At 39.5% G+C, this 22,402-nt stretch overlaps 1 protein-coding gene across 2 annotated transcripts in view; it reads left to right on the plus strand.

The window, feature by feature from the left end:
- Positions 1 to 18,938, plus strand: part of LOC121868333 (zinc finger matrin-type protein 3-like) — a 30,115-nt gene extending 11,177 nt beyond the window's left edge. The window contains exons 8-9 of one of the 2 annotated variants that reach the window (XM_042368821.1): positions 17,336 to 17,428; positions 18,352 to 18,938. In XM_042368821.1, the coding sequence (XP_042224755.1) occupies positions 17,336 to 17,428; positions 18,352 to 18,452 (194 nt within the window). In that variant the 3' untranslated portion in view covers positions 18,453 to 18,938. Of the gene's footprint in view, positions 1 to 1,734; positions 2,895 to 17,335; positions 17,429 to 18,351 lie in introns of those variants that run through there. The other variant, XM_042368823.1, reaches the window with a different exon arrangement.
- Positions 18,939 to 22,402: the final 3,464 nt, after the last annotated feature.

The following is a 22,402-nucleotide window of genomic DNA, read 5'->3' on the forward strand; positions in this document are numbered from 1 at the left end:
GCAGGTTCACAATGGAAGTCGTATTAGATTTTAGATTTGAGATTACAAGCTATTTTTTCCATCTGGGGATAAATGGGTACGTTACTCATGGGATTATTGGGTCAAAAATTTAAATTACAGCTCTAGCAGCCGTAAATTCTTATCATGTGGATCTTTGTGAAGAAAGTTGACAGGAAAGTGGAATACACTCTGTGCTACTTTGCATGTTTATAGGAGTAAATATTTGATTTCCCAGCCATTCTTTTATTGACAATAAGTCTTGGCCATGGTAATGTGCATGCCTCTAACTACTGTTTTCTGAGTGCAATCTCTGGCCTGAGTCAGTGTGAGAATGGTGTTATCCAGGGTGACTACCAAATATCACAAGTTTTCTCTGGGTGCTCAGTTTCCTCCTGTACTAATATTCGACAATAATGGTTAACATAAGTAAAACAAAAAGAAAAAACCGACTGACTGCTTAAGAAAATTAGAAGGGCCTAAAGCCACTGAGTTTTTTACTTTCTATATATGCTATTCTTGTGTCTGTAATAGTGAAATGAAAGTTGAAGGAAAAATAAATGAAAGATATGAGAGTAAGGCAGTAAATGTTGATGAGATGAAGAAAGAGAATGTAGCTGAGTCATTCAAGGAAATGACTGCAAGAAGAAAGTTGCTGTGCATGTACCAGTACATGGGGTAAGGTGGGATGGATTGAAGAGGAATCTGAACAGCTAAAGGGGCATATTAGCTCTTGAAAGAACAAAGAAGGTGTATGACTGAATTTATTGTTTCTAGCCAAAATAGGTTATTGTGCGTTTAGATATTGACTTTTGCTGAAAGTATTTTGTCGAATGATGTGACAGTAGTAATTTTGTTGTGGGAAATGCAATACTGTATGACCTTATAATACAAACACATTCAATAATTATATAAGCACAAGAGCTGATGTAGCATGTTAACTAACTTTTTAATCATCTGGCAATGGTTCGGATTATGATAATGATGTTAACAATGATTAATAGAAAGAGCTTTTAGGTTTTACAGTGTCTACATTAATTTTCAATAATAGAAGTTGTATTTATGCAGCAAGGTTCAGATAAAACATTTTCATCATTTTGCTTACATAGACTAATTTAACTGTGCTAGGTAAAGTCTTATGCTGTGCTAAATAAACACTTGAAGGATTTCACTTATACAGTACTAATTAAGGCTCCCTTACATTATAATTTGATTCTGAGGTTCAACTACAGTACCTACTCTATGTGATCCTCAACAGTTATTGTGAGACTGAAGAATATTCTCTGTTACTTTTTGGTTGTTTTTCATTTTTGCTTAATGGATAAACTTGTAAAACTGAACACTATATAAGTTTATTTTTCAAAATGTCTGCTCCTTTCCCTACAGCTCATCTAGGGTAATAAAGGAGACTTTTAACTATCATCCAACCACAAGTTAGGAGTCATAGCACTGATAGCTGCTACAGTACTCCTAATGTTTAATACTACAGTATTTGTTTCAAGTACAGTACTGTACAGTATTTGATGTATGATTTTTAAGTATTCACCTTAGAAACTCAACACTAAATAACAAATGTTATCCTGAATCACATCCACTAATTTTTGGGCCTAATGTTTATTATTGTTGACTAGCATAAGTTTTGAATGAACTACAGAAATCGAAAGGAGAGATATACAGTATATGCTGCACTTATTATTAAAGCTCAAGGAGTGTAACCCATGAGTTTTTATTCCCCAGGACCATGAAGTTGGCTCGTTGACTCGTGTCAAGAAGGCTAAAACTCTAAAAGAGTGCCGGCTGGGGTCGGTATGACTTACAATGCCCTGGTGTGCTCACTTGCAACTGGCACCATCTCCACATTCTTTTACTTGGTTTGTTATATTAGTCTCTTGTTTACTGTGAGTAAATGAAAAGTGCCAGTTGTTTCTCAGTCAAGGATATTAAGAATACTATTTCTTTGTTGCTTGAACAATTTATTATTATTTTTAGAGAATCATGTAAACATTCTGATGCTGTGTAAGACTAAGTAAAGGAAGAAGGATTTAGAAGGTACTGTACAGTATGTTTTGATGAGGTGATGCTAGCAAATTGAATGAAAAGTAATTAATGATTACAGTGTAAATTCAAGAGTTGCTGAGAGAGCTGAAAAGTATTTTTAAAGGAGAGGTTCCATATGCATTTTGCACCCCAGGTGCTGCAGGAATATTGAAAATGGATTCTTATTAAGAGAATTAAAGTGCTTAGTTTGTTTTTGTATCTAAGAAAATAAAGAGTTTATTTTTCTCTATACAGTATTATAGAAGAAGGCTTGGGTGCTATTTTTTTCTTGGCTTTGTTCAATTTCAATGTTGAGAAGACACAAACAACTGAATCAGTGCAGTTTGTTCAGTTTCCCACTGTGGAGTCTGATTCATGTGAATGTAATAGAATAATAGATTTAGGTTATGTTCTATCATTCTTTTTCTGTTAATCAATTTTAAATGTTTGGTTGGAGTTTGTGAATGTAGTACAGGACATCTTCACTTAGTGTACCGGTAGTTATAAACAGTACTTCAGTTTTTATTGCTATTGATGAAATTGTTTTATCCTCTTTAACCTGTTGTTGTTCTCTGACTTAATGGTAAGAATATATGATGGGAATCTCCTTCATATATACTTCTTAGTATATTTGATCATTGTGGTAGAAAATTTGTATAGAATTTATCATGCCAGTGACTGGTGAGCAATGTTATTCCTGTAAATATTGACTAATTAATATCGTCAATGCTTAAAATGGGGAACTAATATTTGTTCCTTGTGTTTATGACGGTACTGGCTCTTTAGTGAATACTTTGTTGATTATATACAGTAGCTATGGTTTTATATTGTTTGGAAGCAAAATTTTTTATAAAATGTAATTGTGATTGTAATTTCTTCCTTATGACTGGGTTAACTGCAACAGGTGGCACATATGCCTCACAGATCGCCTGAAGATTGGCCCCCAGTATGTCTCACCTTAAGTTTAATCACCCCTACATTGGTTAAGAAGGGGGGCTAATCTTCAGTTGATCCTGGCTTTTTCATTCAAACCCTCCTAAAGGCATAAGATTGAGTTCCATGTTTAAAGTTCTTGCCTGAAATGCCAGAGAATTATTACAATACCTGTATTTAAAGTTTTTGGTATTATAGTGATGTAAAACACTTTAATTTTTAATCCCATTATGGACATTAATCTTATGCCTTAAAGGAAACTCGTTATCTTACACCAAACTAACAGATCCGAGTTTCTGACTACCTGTTGTATATACAGTACAGGCTTTACTACCGTATATGCGGTGTGTGTGTGTGCATATATATATATATATATATATATATATATATATATATATATATATATATATATATATATATATATATATATATATATATATATATATATATATATATATATATATATATATATATATATATATATATATATATATATATATATATATATATACACACACACACACACACACACACACACACACACACACACACACACACACACACACACACACACTCCCTGACTTACGACGGGGTTAGGGACTGACATCCAGGTCGTAAGTCGAAATGGTCGTAAGTCGGAAATGCTTAAATAACACATAGAGAATCGAAAATTTGGGTCTCTTTTTCTTCTCAGCACCACAAAACACTCACTTTTAAGCTTGCCAGCCTAAGAATAAAATCTTTGTGGTTGCATCATCTCATTGACTCTCCTGAGTTAAATGTCAATATATCTTTCTTGGAGCAAAATGTTTAATTCATCCAATGTATGGTATGTGAATTAAGATCTCTAAAGGACGAACACCCAGTTCCACTTACATATGGCTCTAGGAAGCATAAAGTCAGTCTCATGTTTTGAGGCATTGCTTCGTACTTATGGTAGTTTGGGATACGTTATGGACATTTTCAAGACACACGACCACCACCACCCATTTCTCCCAGGATGGTTTAGTTGTCATATCTTTTGCAAAGCTCTGTAGACCATAAATAGAGAATTAAAGAATAAAATCACTGTTTATGGCTGAGGAAATTAATGAGAGACTGAATTCCAACTCTTTTCCCTTGAGTGAAGACTTAAATTGGCAGGGAACTGAGGATAGATTATGATCTCCCCAGATGTGGTCAGAGAGGGACTTGACTGAACAAGCTGTAGAGTCGAGACTTTGACCTGATTTTCCTCACTGGTCCCTGAGACAACTGTTGGATTCATATGAATTCAAATTGGTGGGTAGAGTTACAGTGCATTCATCACTTTCAGTACATGGTCCATTATGATAATATGCTGTATGCTGTAAAGCAGTGGTTCTTAAACTGGGGGGCGCACCCCCTGTGCCAGAAGATTCCAAGGGGGGCGCGAGCGGTCAGAGAAAAAAGTCTGGTCAGGAATTGAATGGGTCTTGTACACGATTGCTCATCCCTCCCACTCTATAATAACCAAGGGTTGCATCAGGGGATGGGGGGGGGCCTGGGATCTAGGACTTATGCAGAGGAGGGGTGTGAGGCAAATAAGTTTAAGAACCACTGCTGTAAAGCATATCTCACCAAATGGGCAACAGGAGTCTTCACTGTGATGTGCTCTGTCGTGATGCATCGTACAAATCTCTCAACAGTCTCCTTGACCATAAAGTGGATTTTATTATTCAGTTGTCTGTCTGCCTTTATTCAAAAATATAATGAACTTGATTTGTACTTTACAATACAACACTTTGATTTTGGTAAGAAAAATAATAGGGGTGAAACAAATGCAGTACTGTATACAGGTACAGTACTGTTTATAGTGTATGATATTAGATACATACAGTCTAGATTATAAAAAAGACAGACAATAAATATCTTTAAAAAATGCATCTCTTATATGTAAAGGAAAACAGTTTCTTAAACTGTGGAAAAGTGCTTCTAGAAATGTAAAGGTACAGTACTGTATTATACTGTGTTGAAGACTTTGAGTACAGTATCTGTATATACATGGGCATCTGTATAATGATAGTTGGAAGTATTTTAACAAGATTATTGAAATGGTTGTTTGTTGTGAGACATTGGATGTTTTTTCTCTGTAAGAGTTTCATTGGATATCTCTTTATTTTATTAAAAAATATGTTCAGGTAACTTTGTATGGTCTGTTTTTTGTACAGCTGAAAGGAAATAGAGGAATTTTAGTGGATGAGAGCATCAGTATCACAATTATTGTGTGGAAAGATTTTAAGGGTTTCTTGTTTTTAAAAAACAAAATTCGTTTGTGAATAGATAAAAAGAATATTTTATTTTACCATATCCAGTACTGTACAGTATCTGATGCTTCACCTCTTGAGGGAATCCACCATTGAAGTATGGCCTAAAAATACTTCACAAAGTATATGTAGGTGTCATGATAGGAACTGAAGTTCTCCCTCCTGCACCTCTGCCCACCTGGATCTGTTAATTTAATATTGTTCCCCTTCCCCCAACCCAGTGATTTTTTAACACCCTTGAAATCGGTTGCCTGGTATAATTTTTTCTTTCCTGAGAGAAAAATTATATAAGAACAATATGTCTCAGTTATTGAACTGCTTTCCTCCTCAGACATATTATTACAAAAGCAACAGTCTTCTCTCTACTACTGTACTACTGTATTTGTAATTGTGGGAAGAAACTCCAAATTCCCTGTACCTGTACTGTCTATGAGGCCATGTGCAGTACTGTGACTTTTATTTTCTACTTTGTAAGGAGTGGCTGTAAAACTAACCAGGTTGTGGCAATCCAGTTATTGTCTGGTGTAAAAAGTTTGGCTGACCCATGAGTCATACAGTATCTAGCCCAAGGTGCCATTTGGACAGTGTAGGTTGTCTTTGTTACCAAAGTTAGTAGTCTGAGCAAACACACATACGGTACAGTACTCGTATTTTTCCTGTGTTCTACATTATCTAAACAATTATTTCTCCAAATTTCTTATGATATAAACAATGTTCCTACAAGTACTGTACATGTAAATAATAAATATGTAGACAGGCTTGTGAAAAATAGAAAGTACAGGACAGTACAGTACAGTTCACTATTTATTGGGTTGGGTGCACCACAAATTTCAGTTATACAGTATAAAGATAAGAGTTATCATAGAACAATGTACTGAAACTCAAATACCAATACAGTAGTGTAAATGATTTCAGTATTGAACATAGATTGTTTGAACCCAAAGCAAAGGGAAACTTGTTGGAGAACTTTTGGTAATGTAACTGCTAAAGTTTTGCCCAATGAAGATGGGATGGAGGGAGGAAGGTGGAAAAATTCCATCACACTGGAAGTGGCAATGAAACAGTGTTCAATGGAGTTGACGTCATTGATGGAGCTCTTAGTGCTTATTGGCTAGCTGGCCAGCAGACTCTTGTTGACAGTTTGTGATTGGCTCTTTGGCTGGCAGTGCAGTGGAAGTTTCTTAGCTGCCTAATTCTGAGTCTTAGTGACCATCCCCAGCAGAACAATTTACAGAGTTGGTCCTGGATGAAAGCTTCCTCATACTAGGCCCTAGTAACTAGGGAGAGAGAGACGTGACAGTAATAACCATCCCACAGTAATTCATTATCCCATTGTCTTCCTTCATGTTTCATCTCTTTTTTTTTCTCTTGTCTCACCACCTGCTTCATTTCTTTCTTCCTCTTTTTTGTCTTCTCTCTCTCTCTTCTCATCTGTTCCATTTATTTCTTCTTACTCATTTTTTCTCTTCTCTCTTGTTTCACTACCCTTATCTCTTCTATTACCCTCTTCCTCTCTCCTACTTCTCTTGTGAGAGAGGGGAAGGAGGTGGTAGTGAAGTGAGAGGAGGTAGTAGTGATGGAAAAGGGGATGGCAATGAGGGGAAGGAGGAAGGGAGGAGGGCAAAGAGAAGGAGGGAGCAAGGGAGGGTTTAAGGGAGACAATGTAAGGGAGGGTTTAAGGAAGGTAGTGTAAGGGAGGTAGTGTGAGGGAGGTAAAGAATGGTTAAGTGAGGGGTTGAGTGAAGTAGTGAGAGGGAGTTAAGGGAAGGAAAGTAATGACTGAGCAAGGGAGGGAGGGAGGGAGGGAGGGGAGGATAGGGACTAGCAAGTCTTTGGTGAAAATCGACAATTTCTCGTGGGCGGGAACCTTTTTAAGGTTGTTGATGAAAGCTTTTAACACATATTCTCGCTTGGCTGGCCACACCCAGCCAGCCAGCCAGCCAGCCAGCCAGCCAGCCACCCACCTATCCTGCCTGCCAGCCAGCCACCTAGCCTGCCAGCAACCTAGCCTGGGTCATTTTTAGCTGTGGTGCTTGACCTATTCTCTCTCTCTCTCTCTCTCCCTCTCTCTCTCATTCATCCATAGCTTGGAGGCCCGACTGGTTTTAGGTTTTGCTGTGGTTTAGGTGGTCTGTTTGTCTCCTGTGTTTTTTCCTCCACACAAATTAAACCTTTCAGCTGGTCAGGCGTTTTTCACTGCCTGGCTGTGTGTTGACGGGAGTTTTTGGAGTTTTGTTCTGGCAGACTTTCACGTGAGGCTTTTGTCGGTAGTGAAAGTGCTCGTGGCAAAAGTAGTGGTGGTATGAGGGTGGTGAATGTGGTGGTATGAGGGTGGAAATAATTGGTGAAAGTAGTGGTGTGAGGGTGGATATTGGTGGTGAAAGTGGTGATATGAGACCGGAAGGAAATTGGATTGTAAATAAACTTAAACACGGAAAGATTGTGTAGGTGAGGTCTCCAGGACTCTAGAAGTTCAGGTATTTGAGGAACTGATGAGGTATTCTGGAAGGCTCACGAGTACTGTTTGATGTGAGGATAATAGTGTTTTCTTGTACACCCTTTGGAAGATGAATAACAATAATAACAATAATATTAATAACAATAACAACAACAACAACAACAATAATAATAATAATAATAATAATAATAATAATAATAATAATAATAATAACAACAATGATAATAATAATTATAACAATAATAATATTAATAACAATCTTAATAATAATAATAATAATAATAATAATAATAATAATTATAATGAGTTTATAATAATACAGCAAAAATAATTACAAATATACTTTATTAACTCTGCTGCTTTTGGTGTATTTATTATTTTCTTAAGAGTAATAATTAAGAAGAAAAGAATTAGGAAATATATAAATTTAAGTGAGAGATTTATTACGTCATGCTCCCCTCCCTCTTTCCTTCCCTCCCACCCACCCTTCCGTCCCCTTCCCCCCCACTTTCCATCCCCTCTCTCTCTCCAAAAATGCAGCTGCTGAATGCCGTAATGAATTCCTGGCTGTATGTTCGGGTAATTTTGTGATTTTATTGTGTAATGATACCCCGCAAAATGACATATTTCTAATTCACTACTGTAAAATTATGGCCCATTTTTGGTATATATATATTTTTGAGAGTGTGTGTGTGTGTGTGTGTGTGTGTGTGTGTGTGTGTGTGTGTGTGTGTGATCCCCAAAGGTACACACATCATTCAGGTACACATAACTTCCACCAGGTACACACAATATCCTCCAGGTTCACACAACATCCTCCAGGTACACACAACATCCTCCAGGTACACACAACATCCTCCAGGTACACACATCATCCTCCAGGTACACACAACATCCTCCAGGTACACACAACATCCTCCAGGTACACACAACATCCTCCAGGTACACACAACATCCTCCAGGTACACACATCATCACTCCCTCCAGGTACACACAACATCCTCCAGGTACACACAACATCCTCCAGGTACACACAACATCCTCCAGGTACACACAACATCCTCCAGGTACACACAACATCGTCCAGGTACACACAACATCCTCCAGGTACACACATCATCCTCCAGGTACACACAACATCCTCCAGGTACACACATCATCCTCCAGGTACACACATCATCCTCCAGGTAGACACATCATCCTCCAGGTACACACAACATCGCTCAGGTAGACACAGTGGCCCAGGGAGGGTGAGCGGGCTGGATGATCACCTGAGCGTATCTTACCGACCTAAACTAACCTATCACTCTGTCAACTCTAACGCTCAGTCATCCACCTCCACAACGTGTGATTGTCGACCTTAGGAAGCTTTCTGGGCTTAGCACTGTGTTGCTCCGTGCGGCAAATGGGGTCCGTCTCCTCAATTAGTGGTTGAATGGCATCTTAAGGCAGATAAAAATGTCTTTTCGGATAAAAACATGAATCTTGGGCAAGTCTTCTCGTGGTGTATTATGTGAACGCCATCTCAAGAAGCCGGGGGGTGGAGGGGCATGTGGGTGGATGAGGGGGGGTAAGGTGGAGGAGGAGGGGGATGAGGTGGAAGAGGAGGAGGAGAGGGGATAGAGGGAGGCCGTCTCTCCACTGTAAAAGATCCACTGGTGATTATGATTATCCAGACCAGTGCATGTTTTGGTTGGGTTCCATTGTGACGTCACAGGGGGATACTGAGCTAAAATATGTTGTATATTTCCGAGTTTGGCGAATAATAATACACTATTTTTTTGTGTGTTTACATTGATAATATTCCGTTGAATTTTTTTGCTGTTAGCTTGAATGAATTACGTCAATAAGTTATTTGTTTACGAAGTGGATGAGGGGGGTCAGAGTCTGCATGTTACTGCTTACGGATTTTTTTGTGTATTGTTTGTGGTCTTGAAGCAGTTGTGTTTTTGTCAATTTAAACATGTAGAAATATTTTGTGTTGGGGATATCTCTCTCTCTCTCTCTCTCTCTCTCTCAACACACATAAATTTTGTTTTAAGTTCAGGGTTTCAAAGTTAGCACAACACTGATTTATGAGCCAACACATGCGCCGGAAACACCGTCTTTGTGTTATTATTATGGTCACCCTTTATTGTGGCCACCCTTTAATATGGCCACCCTCTATTGTGGCCACCCTTTAATATGGCCACCCTTTATTGTGGTACCCGTTATTGTTGCCACCCTTTATTGTGGTACCCGTTATTGTTGCCACCCTTTATTGTGGTACCCGTTATTGTTGTTACCCGTTATTGTTGCCACCCTTTATTGTGGTACCCGTTATTGTTGCCACCCTTTATTGTGGTACCACCCTTTATTGTGGTACCCGTTATTGTTGCCACCCTTTATTGTGGTACCCGTTATTGTTGCCACCCTTTATTGTGGTACCCGTTATTGTTGCCACCCTTTATTGTGGTACCCGTTATTGTTGCCACCCTTTATTGTGGTACCCGTTATTGTTGCCGCCACCCTTTATTGTGGCCACACTCTAATATGGTCACCCTTTACTATACTGGAAAAATGCTTGAAAACATATTTTTTTTTTGTATTTTGTAAAGTACCCGGCAGCCATCCACCATCTTCTATACCCCCTAAAGAAAAAGAGTCTGCCGATTGTCTTGAAAATTAACTCGGATGAGCACCACACATCAGCCTCATTGTAAATGTTAATAGAATTTTCTCTCGATTTAAAGATTATTGATTTGTTTTCGTTTTTGTTTTACGGAGAAGAATGTGAGAGTGAGTGGAAGTCGTGCATGTGTCATTCGCTGGTCGCTTGTCTTGTTAATTAGACTGTGTTTGTTGTGGAGTGTCGCGCTAGGTGTGGGGTGGTGGTGTGTCGGCCTAGGGGCACCACGACGAGGAGGAAGAAGAGAGAGAGGAGGAGGGAGAGAGAGAGGAGGAGGGAGAGAGAGAGGAGGAAGAGAAAGGAGAGGAGAGGAAGGAGAGGAGGAGGATAGAGATGGGGTTGAACGGGGAGAAAGAGGAAGTTGAAGAAAAGGATGAGGACAGGAGGAGGGCGAAGAAGGGGAGAGTGAAGGACAAGAAGTAGTAGAAGAAAAAGGAAGCGGAGTGAAGTTAAAGAGGAGGAGGAGGAGGAGATGGTGTGGACATGTCTTAATATCTTTCTTCCACATTTCTTGAGGTAAAATCAACAGTCTTAAGAAAAACCCGGAAATAGTGAGTTGCCTCTGTGAGAGTCCAGGTTTGTTGACGTTTGTCCAGGTTATATAGACGGGAACAGAGCACGAGTACTCAAGTTCCTTATATATATATATATATATATATATATATATATATATATATATATATATATATATATATATATATATATATATATATATATATATATATATATATATATATATATATATATATATATATAAACGAGGAGTCAGTGTTCACCATCCATACATAGTTCGACTGTAATATAAACTATAGCCTGCTAAGGATGGGTTAGTGTTAGTTTGGTTAGGGTAGGGTAGGGTAGGGTAGGTCAGGTCAGGTCAGGTCTACGTCACGTCAGGTTAGCTTGGGGTCTGGGTCGTGTCTGCCTCGATCTCTCCCGTCCATCTGGTGTTAGCGGAGGACAACTTCTGCTGAGTAAATAAAGGGAGTGTTTCAACGCCACGTGATTTTTGACGTGGTGGGCAATTTCACGGGCGGGCGGTTGCTTACACTCTCGCGGCCACTCACTACAGCAGCCTGCCCGCGGGGTTAGCCTAAAATGTTTTCCTCGCCCGCGGGGGCAAACTGTGTGTGTGTTTGAGTGATGTAGCCCCAGCATGCAACGCTGGTCAAAGGAGATTGTCTTTGCCTAAGCATCGACTCGTGCTTTTTGTTTGTTTGAAATTAAATATCCAGCGGTTTTATCTCGATGTAGGTCATATTTGGCTTTCTGTATTTGAATTTCTCTTTGAACAGCGTGCTTCCCAGTTTGATGTACGATAACTGCGATCAGATGTGCAGCTCATGTAAATTTTATGCAAACCGCACAAGCACAAACTCGAGGATTTTGTGAGTGGACTGTATAAATTCGACGAACAAGTTTAACTTTTCAGTGATCCGTAAAGCCTAGCTGGAGCACCGCTGACCGGAGCGGCCCAGGGGATTACCATATCAATGCAGAAATTTAAATCGAGAATATGCCAGGCTCTCCAAAGAACGCGGTGTTTGGGAGATGAAAATGCTCTCTGGTGCGCCTGGGAAGGCCTCAGGTCGCGAGTCGTTTGATGTCAAGTAAAAAATTGACCCTTGGGGGAAAGATAACGTAAACAAAATGGCAACTCGGATGAAAAAGGTGCCGCTTCGTAAATTTGGCGCCGAGTTTGTTCTTGATAGTGTAAAAGGGTTTGATACACCGTGTAAACTTTTGCCGCAGGGAGGGAGTTGCCCCCCCTCGCCTCCACCACCAAATGGTTGCCTTATATTTACTCTCCAGCCGCTGGTTCACTCAAGCTATCAAAAGTTTGCCTGCAAGTTGTTATTGATAGTTTTGAATCTTTCAGTTTTTCATCACAAGGATTTAATTTTGTGCCTTCTATTTTTAGCTGAGTTTACTCAGCCCAGCTTTACTAACGTGTTCGATGGATGTTATTGGGCTTGAGGAATGTTTGTTTACGTCTCGTATATACAGTATAGCAGCCTTTGGGAATTTAATTTCTATATTAAGTTAAACCACTACGAAAGTACAGTCACCCAAAAAAGTCCTGTCGCGAACCATGAACCCCGAGATTCAGACTCTTGAATCCGAAGCATTTATGGACAGAATAATGTATCACTGTCTACTGCTTCGGGTTCACGAGTCTGAATCGTGGTTCGCGACAGGACTTTTTTGGGTGACTGTACCTTTGTCTGACCCGACACTGTATGTAACTGAGACATGTCTGTGGTATTTATTTTAAAACAAACGTGAGGGTGAAGTTGAGTCAGCGTAATACTAGTATTGATCAGTTCACACTTGGTTGACATTGGGACCTGTGTGACAGCCCCACATACGTGCAGACGTGTTGGCCCACTCAACACGGATTTTCATATAGGAGTAATTTATGTCTTTACGGTATGTAATTAGTCGACAGATCACGTATATTGGCATCAAACTGGTGCTACAATCCTTATCTTGAGAACAAATGTGTAGTGTGGCGGGGTGGTGAAGAGACAGGGCAGAACAGGGAGAACGTGTCTAAAACAATTACGTTACGCCACGGAAAATAAATAAATTTCTTTAGTGGAAGAAAGGAAATATAAAATAACATAAGTATGAAGTGTAAAAAATATACTTAAATATTTCAAATTTATGAAAGACCCTGTACCTGTCAGTCTAATATATATATATATATATATATATATATATATATATATATATATATATATATATATATATATATATATATATATATATATATATAATATATATATATATATTTTATATATATATATATATATATATATATATATATATATATATATATATATATATATATATATACTCTTGGTCTTTCACTCTTCCAACCTGCCTCCTCTTCCAACCTGCCTCCTCTCTCACCTTACCTCTCTCTCTCTCTCTCTCTCTCACAAGTTAGGTGGGTGGGAGAGGGAGGCCCAGGAGCATGTAGTACGTGGGAGGAAGCCGTAAGGTGAGACTCCCATAGCTCCCTCGCCCACAACACTGATTGAGGCGGAACTCCCACCCGCACGCCCATGGAATCTCATTTAAACTTTGTTCTTATATGTTCCTTCTGGGTGTTGAGGTGGGCGTAGGTGTAGGGGTGGTGTGTAGGGTGTAGGGGTGGTGTGTAGGACACAAGGGTGGTGTGTAATAGGGTGTAAGGATGGTGTGTAGGGCGTAAGGGTAGTGTGTAGGACACAAGGGTGGTGTGTAGGGTGTAGGAGTGGGTGTAGGGGTGGTGTACCCTGTATAGGGTATAAGGGAGGGCGTAGGGTGTAGGAAGTGGTTATAGGGTGTAGGGGTGGGTATAGTTGAATCAGTGTAGGTTGTTTAAGCGCTCGGAGCCTCTCATATTAACCACTCGGAACTATAGAGACCAGATTCCGTTGTTAGTTCGTGGTATTTCAACCTTAACGCTCTAACGGACGCTATAGGGTTAGGTTAGGTTAGGTCTATTATGTTAACCATGGGCAAAAAGCCGCATCACCGCCACCGCCAGACAGTGTGTTCATTACCCTCTACTGTCCATACTTTCTCCCCCTCTCCACCATAAGCCCCGGGGGAGGCATCTCGCTAACACAGGGTTCAGGGACACTCAGCTTCTCACCTTCTACAGCGACCCCAGCAGTAGTGACTGGTGGTGGGGACACGCTTCACCCGCCACTAACACAGACGGAGGTGTTAATTACTCACTACTGTCCCTTCCTCCCTATCCCGGGGAGGCTTCTAGCTAATTCACCCGTCGGGGACACTTGGCTACTCACCTCTACCCTACAGCGACCCCAGCAGGATGTACTTACGATGGTCGACATCGTGATTACGTCTCGTTCACCAGAGCTGCGGTTCTTAAAGTTTGACCCGTTAAGCTGTGGCACAAAGATGGATTCCCCGAGGTTTATTAAGTAATATGTTCCTCACAACTTAGAAAAATATCCCTCTTGGTATCGTAACTCATTAAGGTGGTTACAGGTAAGGGTCGGGGCCTTGGTCATGGTTAACATTAGTACCTGACCTTATCTGACCCTTTAGGTTCCGTTAACGTCTTTATGTTCCCATAAAACCTTTTCACTGTCGATACGAAGCCTCTTATCCAGTCCTCAAGACTCCCCTAAGTGGGCCTGTTAGAGGCACTCACTCATCCATATAAGAAAACAGAATTAACTCACATCTCCGAGACTCTGAGAGTTGTGTCGGCTGGAACTATTTCTTGTTCCGCTATGCCCGGCACGTCCTCACAGGCCCACGATAAATAATTCCCCCTACCCCCCTCCCCATCCCACCCCAAGTCGTAGCGGAGGCGGTTGTTGACCTGGACGGCCGGGGACGGTGACGGCCGGGGAGACATCCTGTAGTCTTTTCTCCCTCGGAAATCCATTATCAACTGTCCCACCTCCCTCCCAGAGTCCAATCTAGGCCGACATCTGCTACGTGCCTGGGGTGTGTCCGCTCTGTTGGCTGTCACCGCTTAGGTGGGTAGCAGCACCACTTCTGACCACCACGACCACCGACCAGCACGAGCACTGACCATGAACAGTTGGAGTACGACCACCGACCACCAGCAGGTACACCAGGAACACGACCACAAACATCTACTTCCTTCCCTCCATCCCCTCCCTTCACTTGCCTCTCTCTCTCTCATATTTCCTTCCCTTTCCACCCAATATCCCCTCTCTCTCCCTCCCCCCCTCCCCTCCCTCCCTCCTACTACATTGTTTTGGCAGGCCACGAGAGAGCCATTCATATATATGCAATTTTCCCTCCCAAATTTGGCTCGAAATTAATGGAATTATTGAAATTTGAGCATTCAAATGTCCGTTAGTGAGGTGGAGGGAATACCGGGAGTGTAGCTGTGGGTTATTGTGTGGCTGCTGGCACACACACACACACACACACACACACACACACACACACACACACACACACACACACACACACACACACACACACACCCTTACCTCCCACCCCACTTACACACACACTAACGCCTTATCCCCCTACGCCTTCCCGCCCTTCCTCTTACGACGTCATCAGTGGCGCTTTTGGTGGGAGATTTTGCACCATTTTCATTGTTCAGGGCTGCGGAAGGCGGGCGTAAGAGCAATCAGCGCCATCTTTGTGCTCGTCTCCCCACTTGGAAAATCGCCTCCAGTGTCCCCCAAAATCGGGAGCGGCCGATGTTGTGATTGGATCAGGTTAGATTTTGTGTGTGTGTGTGTGTGTGTGTGTGTGTGTGTGTGTGTGTGTGTGTGTGTGTGTGTGTGTGTGTGTGTGTGTGTGTGTGCGTGTGTGTGTGTGTGTGTAAAGACTAGACTTGAGATGACCGTGGGTGAAGAAGTGACCTGACCTGACCCACCATTTACTAGACCTGAACCTGTGACCTAATACTACAGGCCATTCGTGAGTGAAGCTGTGTGACCTGATATTGATGAATTTGACCTGTATGACCTGGTATGTAACTGGACCTGTTTGCTGTTGTAAAATAAAATGTACGAAACACTGGTCTTTGTAAAATATAGAGAGAGGAACTTTTAAAACATTGATGAAAATACCACCGAGCCAAATTCAACACGCTCCGTTGATGTTTATAAATATTACATTCTCTTTTTGTATTTTTCTCTGCGTGAATTTAGTTCATGAATAAATATGAATGGAAGATACTGTACACCCACACCGTGAACCATATTTGTCATCAGTGACGAGACGAGACAGCGAGTCGGCCCCCACATCAGCTATAAATTTACATATTCAGTTACCTCAAGGTGGATGTCGGGGGAAACAAATGACAAACGGACGTCGCCGATGATATATGGCACTTTAGGTTAATATATCTCTTGTTCTATGAGGCGCTCACAGTCCAGACGGGATTTTGGAACCGCTTGTGGGAGTTTTTTTAAAAGACTGTGAAGATGCCAGTGACGATGCAGGTAGTGAGTCATCGGGGGGAGGGTGAGGGGGTTCAAGCAGATAAATGTGGCGTAAGAGATCTCTGTAATTTATACATGAACAAGATCTGCTGAATGGGCTTTTGTTCTATGATAAAATAATGAAAATAATTCCATGTTCATGAGAAACTACTGTATGTAATAATATGTAGCCTCCATTACATACAGCACTGATAATCCTGTTCAATCCAAGGGGGTTGTCATCATATTCATGGGTTTAAGTCATCGTATTCAAGGGATTGAGTCGTCATACTCAGGGGGTTAAGCCATCGTACTCAGGGGGTTAAGCCATCATATTCAGGGGGTTAAGCCATCGTACTCAGGGGGTTAAGCCATCGTACTCAGGGGGTTAAGCCATCGTACTCAGGGGGTTAAACCATCGTACTCAGGGGGTTAAGCCATCGTACTCAGGGGTTAAGCCATCGTACTCACCATCGTACTCAGGAGGTTAAGCCATCATACTCAGGGGTTAAGCCATCGTACTCAGGGGGTTAAACCATCGTACTCAGGGGGTTAAGCCATCGTACTCAGGGGGTTAAGCCATCGTACTCAGGAGGTTAAGCCATCATACTCAGGAGGTTAAGCCATCGTACTCAGGGGGTTAAACCATCTTACTCAGGGGGTTAAGCCATCATACTCAGGGGGTTAAGCCATCGTACTCAGGGGTTAAACCATCTTACTCAGGGGGTTAAGCCAACATATATGGGTTAAACCACCACACTCAAGGGTTTAAATCATCACATGCGAGGGGTTAAACCATCACACTCAAGAGGTTAAACCATCACACTCAAGGGCTTGAATCATCACACTCAAGGGTTTAAATCATCACATGCCAGGAGTTAAACCATCACACGCAAGAGGTTAAACCATCACACTCAGGGGTTTAACCATCTTACTCTAGGGGTTAAACCATCATCGTCAGGCGATTAACCTCACATTTCACCAACATCTAAACACAGTACCTATTATTTTACAGGACCAGCAGACAGCATCCTGGCGAGTGTGATCAAGGCTGACGAGGTGAAGAAGCCCAAATCCAAGGATCTCTCTATATATAGGACGCCTTCAGGTACAGTAGTGTGTGTGTGTGTGTGTGTGTGTGTGTGTGTGTGTGTGTGTGTGTGTGTGTGTGTGTGTGTGTGTGTGTGTGTGTTCATGGATATTGTGATTTTGAAGTTCTTTTTTACTGTAAAGTTTTGACTGTTCCTGTCTATATATTTAGTTTGGCCTCCATGTCCATATTTGCTTCACCACTTGTGATGGCTATTGTTTAAGGTGAATTAAATACTTTTTATTTGAATCACACACACACACACCTTCATACATACATACACTACATATTTTTGTGGTACCTATCCTTTCTGATTTTTTTTAAGAAATATATTTTTTAAAGTAAGGATGACAGTCTTTCTTAAATATGATGCATTTGTAGTAAAGTGCTGTAGTGATGCATCTCTACAGTCTACTTGATATTCATATTTGGGTCACATGAAGATTAGCACCCCTGTTTATTTCACCTGTATTAAGCACCCTGATGGTAACCTAACCTACCTACCCCAGGTAATGTCAGGGTGTTTAATCATCAGGTGAAATAATTTTGAGGAACTAATCTTCACGTGATCCTTATAGTGTTACACGTATACTATTATGTCATATAATAACTTCTGAATGGGGTTTATGGACACAAATTTTATTGCTTTTTGGTCAAAATATTATTGAGACGGTACAGGGTATTGTCATGCCAGGTTACCAATTACTCAAATCAGTTCATAAGATTGTTTTCAAAATTGGTGAGACAAATGAGCTCACACAGATCAAGAATAATGGGCATATCTGAAAAATGTTAGGTCATATATGGTAGATATGGTAAAAAATTTGATGCTTCAGGTGGTGGTGATCTGTGAGGGTGTACAGCACAGTACTGGCAGTCAACAGCACAGTTGAGTTCCATATACTGTACAAGTAATAATGCTGCTCTTTGTCTTCTTGCAGGGAAATATTACTGCTCCCCGTGTGACCTCACACTAAATTCTGAAAGTCAGTTTGCTCAACATGTAGAATCCAAGAAACACAAGACAAGGAGAGTCAAGTAACTTGGTGAGTTGAACCATTGTTTCTGTCGAAGGCATTGTTGGTACTTAATGTAGCAAGAGTGATTTAGTTTAATCCTCCTGATGAGGAACTACATTGGTCATAGAGTTCCAGTATTCCTGCATTGTGATTAGTTTTATGAAATTTACATTCAGTGGGAGTCTAAATCAGGAAGACACCACTTCCTCAACATTAGAATCAACATTGTCTATAGAATTGAATTACCCTTACAGTATACTGAGATAAAATTTATAAAGTCTTATTTAGTAGAAGTGGACATGCAAGTCCTGGTGTTTCCAGTGAAGCAGTACTGTACTTATTCACTTGATACAGTAAACCAAAGAAGTTTTATTCTATTTTAAAGTATTTCATCACAGAAACCAAAACAAGAAGATAGCTAGGCCTGCTTGCATGTTTGTATCCCTGATGATGTCCACAAAGCTATCAGCTGCAGCTTATCAGTGGAGATTCTTTGCTACCTCAGAGAGTTGAGCTGTTATCTTTATATATATATATATATATATATATATATATATATATATATATATATATATATATATATATATATATATATATATATATATATATATATATATATATATATATATATATATATATATATATATATATATATATATATATATATATATATATATATATATATATATATATATATATATATATATATATATATATATATAACAGCATTGTGATGTTCAACAGTTAAGCAATAAGAACATGGTGTCTGAGAGGTGTGAGATAGGTGTGTCATGTCTGGCAGTTATAACATGGAAATAATTAAGTATGCATACTTGTGATGGGAAGGTTAACCAGGATACAGGAGCTGGATCATGATACCTTGTAGTCATTGGGCAGCAACACTTTTTTTTTTAACTCCTAGAGGGTGTCACCTGGGTGTACAGAGTGTGTCAGGTCTGGTGTGTGTTGAGGGCTCACGAGCAGGTACGAGTTGTCCCTTTGTTTAAAACATTATGCGGTTAAACTTGGATTAACATATAGGTGCTACAATAAAGTTGAGGGATAGATTTTAGAATCCTTAGTGTTCAAGAAGGCGAGGAGTTGTAATCTTTAATGTCCTGTGATATGTGTTAATTTGGAATATGTAGATGACATGATAATGTAGATTTTTCAAAGTTGCAAAATGTCTAGTAATTTTTAGATTAGAATTGCTGTAGAATCTAGAGACAAGAAGTAAGTGATTCAGTCATCTGGTAATATAGTTTATGTAAACACTTGAAAACTTTATCTGAAAGAACAGAAAAATGAGAAGATGCAGATAATGGTTATGATAGCCATGTGTTCAGCAGGTGCTCAATAGGCGTCAGAGGACCCCCAGAAAATGTGATACTAGAATCTTAACAATGTCTTGGTAATACATTTTTAGACTAGACATTGATATAGAAATGTAATGTCTGCAACTTGTAAAATGAAAGGAAATTTTTCTCTTGATATATTTCATTTACAAGTAGCAAAACACGCGATGCCTGACCCTGTGTGCTCATAATATGATCTCGTAATCCATGTGTGTTGCTGCTCACAAGCTTACCAAAGTGATCTGAAATGTCAGATAGTCTTTTTTATATTTCTTCTGATTATTTATTCAGTACATGTATAGATTTGTAATGCAAACACTTGTTGTCTGCTGTGTTTAGAGCTGCATTTTGAGGAGACTAGGGATTGGAAGCTGAACATGGACAAAGTAATTTATTCTTTGTTTAAATGCATTATATGCTTGGGATCCATGTACCATAATTCTCAGTCCAGGCTTTGGAATAAAAGTCTGCAATAGACTTTCATCTACCAAGAATATGTAATATTTAAGCATTAAGATTCAAACATCACTGTTGCAAAACTCTTTTTGAGATTTTGCCATTGATTAATCTTACAACTTACTGTTCTGGCAAGATCTAATAATGCATGTGCAGACTTTTTAAGAAGCCAGGGACCTGAAGTTGAGAACTAACATTCTCAAAGGAATATTTCACTGTATTGTACAGTAATGTGTGATGACAAGTACCGGTGTTGTACTTTATTATGGACAGTGTGAATATTGTTATATGACACATTTTCCAGAGGTAAATGCTACTTTCATTAGCTGCAGTGGAAGATGTAGATTTTTTATGAGGTATATAATAACTCACTGAGTCAGAAATCTCACTTGAATTAAGCTCATTAGTGCTACTGCTGTGCAATGTACGTAATTGTCTTAATTTACCTTTGAGAAATTCTTTTTTACTACAGTACACTGACCCGACAATCTACTGGTTTTCACTTGCCATGTTTATTTTTTCTGATGGATGCAGTACTGTATTGTAATGATATATGTTTTTAGTTTCAACAGACCTTTTAGAGGATATTTTATATGCTGTCTATGTATTCCAGAATCCAGGCTGTATCATTCTCTGAATAGGGAAACTTTTTTATTATAAAACATAAATAATTTTTTGAATTGTGGATAAGAAGTGCAAGGATGAACCATTCATATGTAAACACCATCAGCAATTTTCTTAGTCATTTGGGAGGTAGGAGGCCTCTCACACCATAGGCCTCGGAAACATGTTTAAGAAACCCATTCCTGTGTGGGGAGCTGGCAAACAATGTGTTCACCTAGCTCCCGAACATCTAAGAAAATGGCTGCTTGTGTTAGGAATTTAATAATGCATAGAGCATTATAATTATCTTTCTAGCCTTTATGTGAAATTTGTGTTCACTTTCATTAGGTGATGAGGATGAAGTAAAGCTGTACAATTACTTCAAACACTATACTGTACCTAGTATAGTTTATCATCAGTTCCATTATTGTTAAGTTTACTTCTTGCTCATCACAAGCTTATTTACTTGAGAAATTTTGTGAGATTTATGCTGTTTTATTTACTATTGTAAGTACAGTAATTCAGATTCCAGCAGAGATTTTCCTTTAGAAATACCATTAGATATTATAGTTTTGGATTTAATGAATATGCAAGTATACAGTAATAGCTATTCAGTCATTATGGAGCAAGGTAATATTGGGACTGTAATTTTGTGATAAATTTTGACTGTTGTATGTGTGTTGGATTTTCGTTGAGTGTATTTTGAATGTGTTGAGTTTTTGTTGCAAGGATGTATAAGGTTGTAAAGTGTGTTATGTCAGTGTGCCTCAAGTGTCATGTAACAGTCAAAATATGAATGAATCCAGTAACTTATTTGGTCCCAGTCAAGAGCTATGTGTTGAAGATTATCAGTAAATAATGTTCTTGCTTGGTCCAGAAAATATGAGACTTGTATAAGTACAGTAGTTCACATGTCCCATTTTTGTCTTGTCCCAAAAAGACGTGTACTGTACAGTATTCCAAATAATGTTAATATGAGATAATTTAAGAGACGTGATTTATTGCAAAGGAATTTATTAGAAACAAATGGGTGTTACATAAAATTTTACAACAATGAACAAACGATTTATAGTGTAGTCATGTCTCTGAAATATACAGAAAAGATTTTAGAACCAGGGAGAAAATGCATGTATAAATATATAAAGAGACAGTTTTAAATAACAAAATTTAATATTCATTGTTCTGTGTCTGATACTCATGTTATACTTGTATGGGAAGTGGGATGGGATGGGAGGTAGTATGGGATGGGAGGTAGTATGGGATGGGGGTAATATTGGGTGGAGTAGTACTTGGTGGGGGGTAGTACTGGATAGGGGAGGTACATATACTACCCCACATCCCACAGTACCTCTCATCTCACACTATCCTTCACCCTTTACTATCTCTCACCTAGTACTAACCCCAATTAGAACTCTCTCCACTACTCTTCACATGATACTACCCCTTACCCTGTACCCATCTGCCTATCCACCAAACATTTTCTTGTCCCTGGAGGAAACCTAAGGATGAGGTCTCCATGATTCTTATTATTTAGCTGTGTATTGTTTATGACATTTTCA

Source organism: Homarus americanus, unplaced genomic scaffold (genome assembly GCF_018991925.1).
Source record: "Homarus americanus isolate GMGI-L3 unplaced genomic scaffold, GMGI_Hamer_2.0 scaffold19318, whole genome shotgun sequence".
NCBI lineage: Eukaryota > Metazoa > Arthropoda > Malacostraca > Decapoda > Nephropidae > Homarus > Homarus americanus.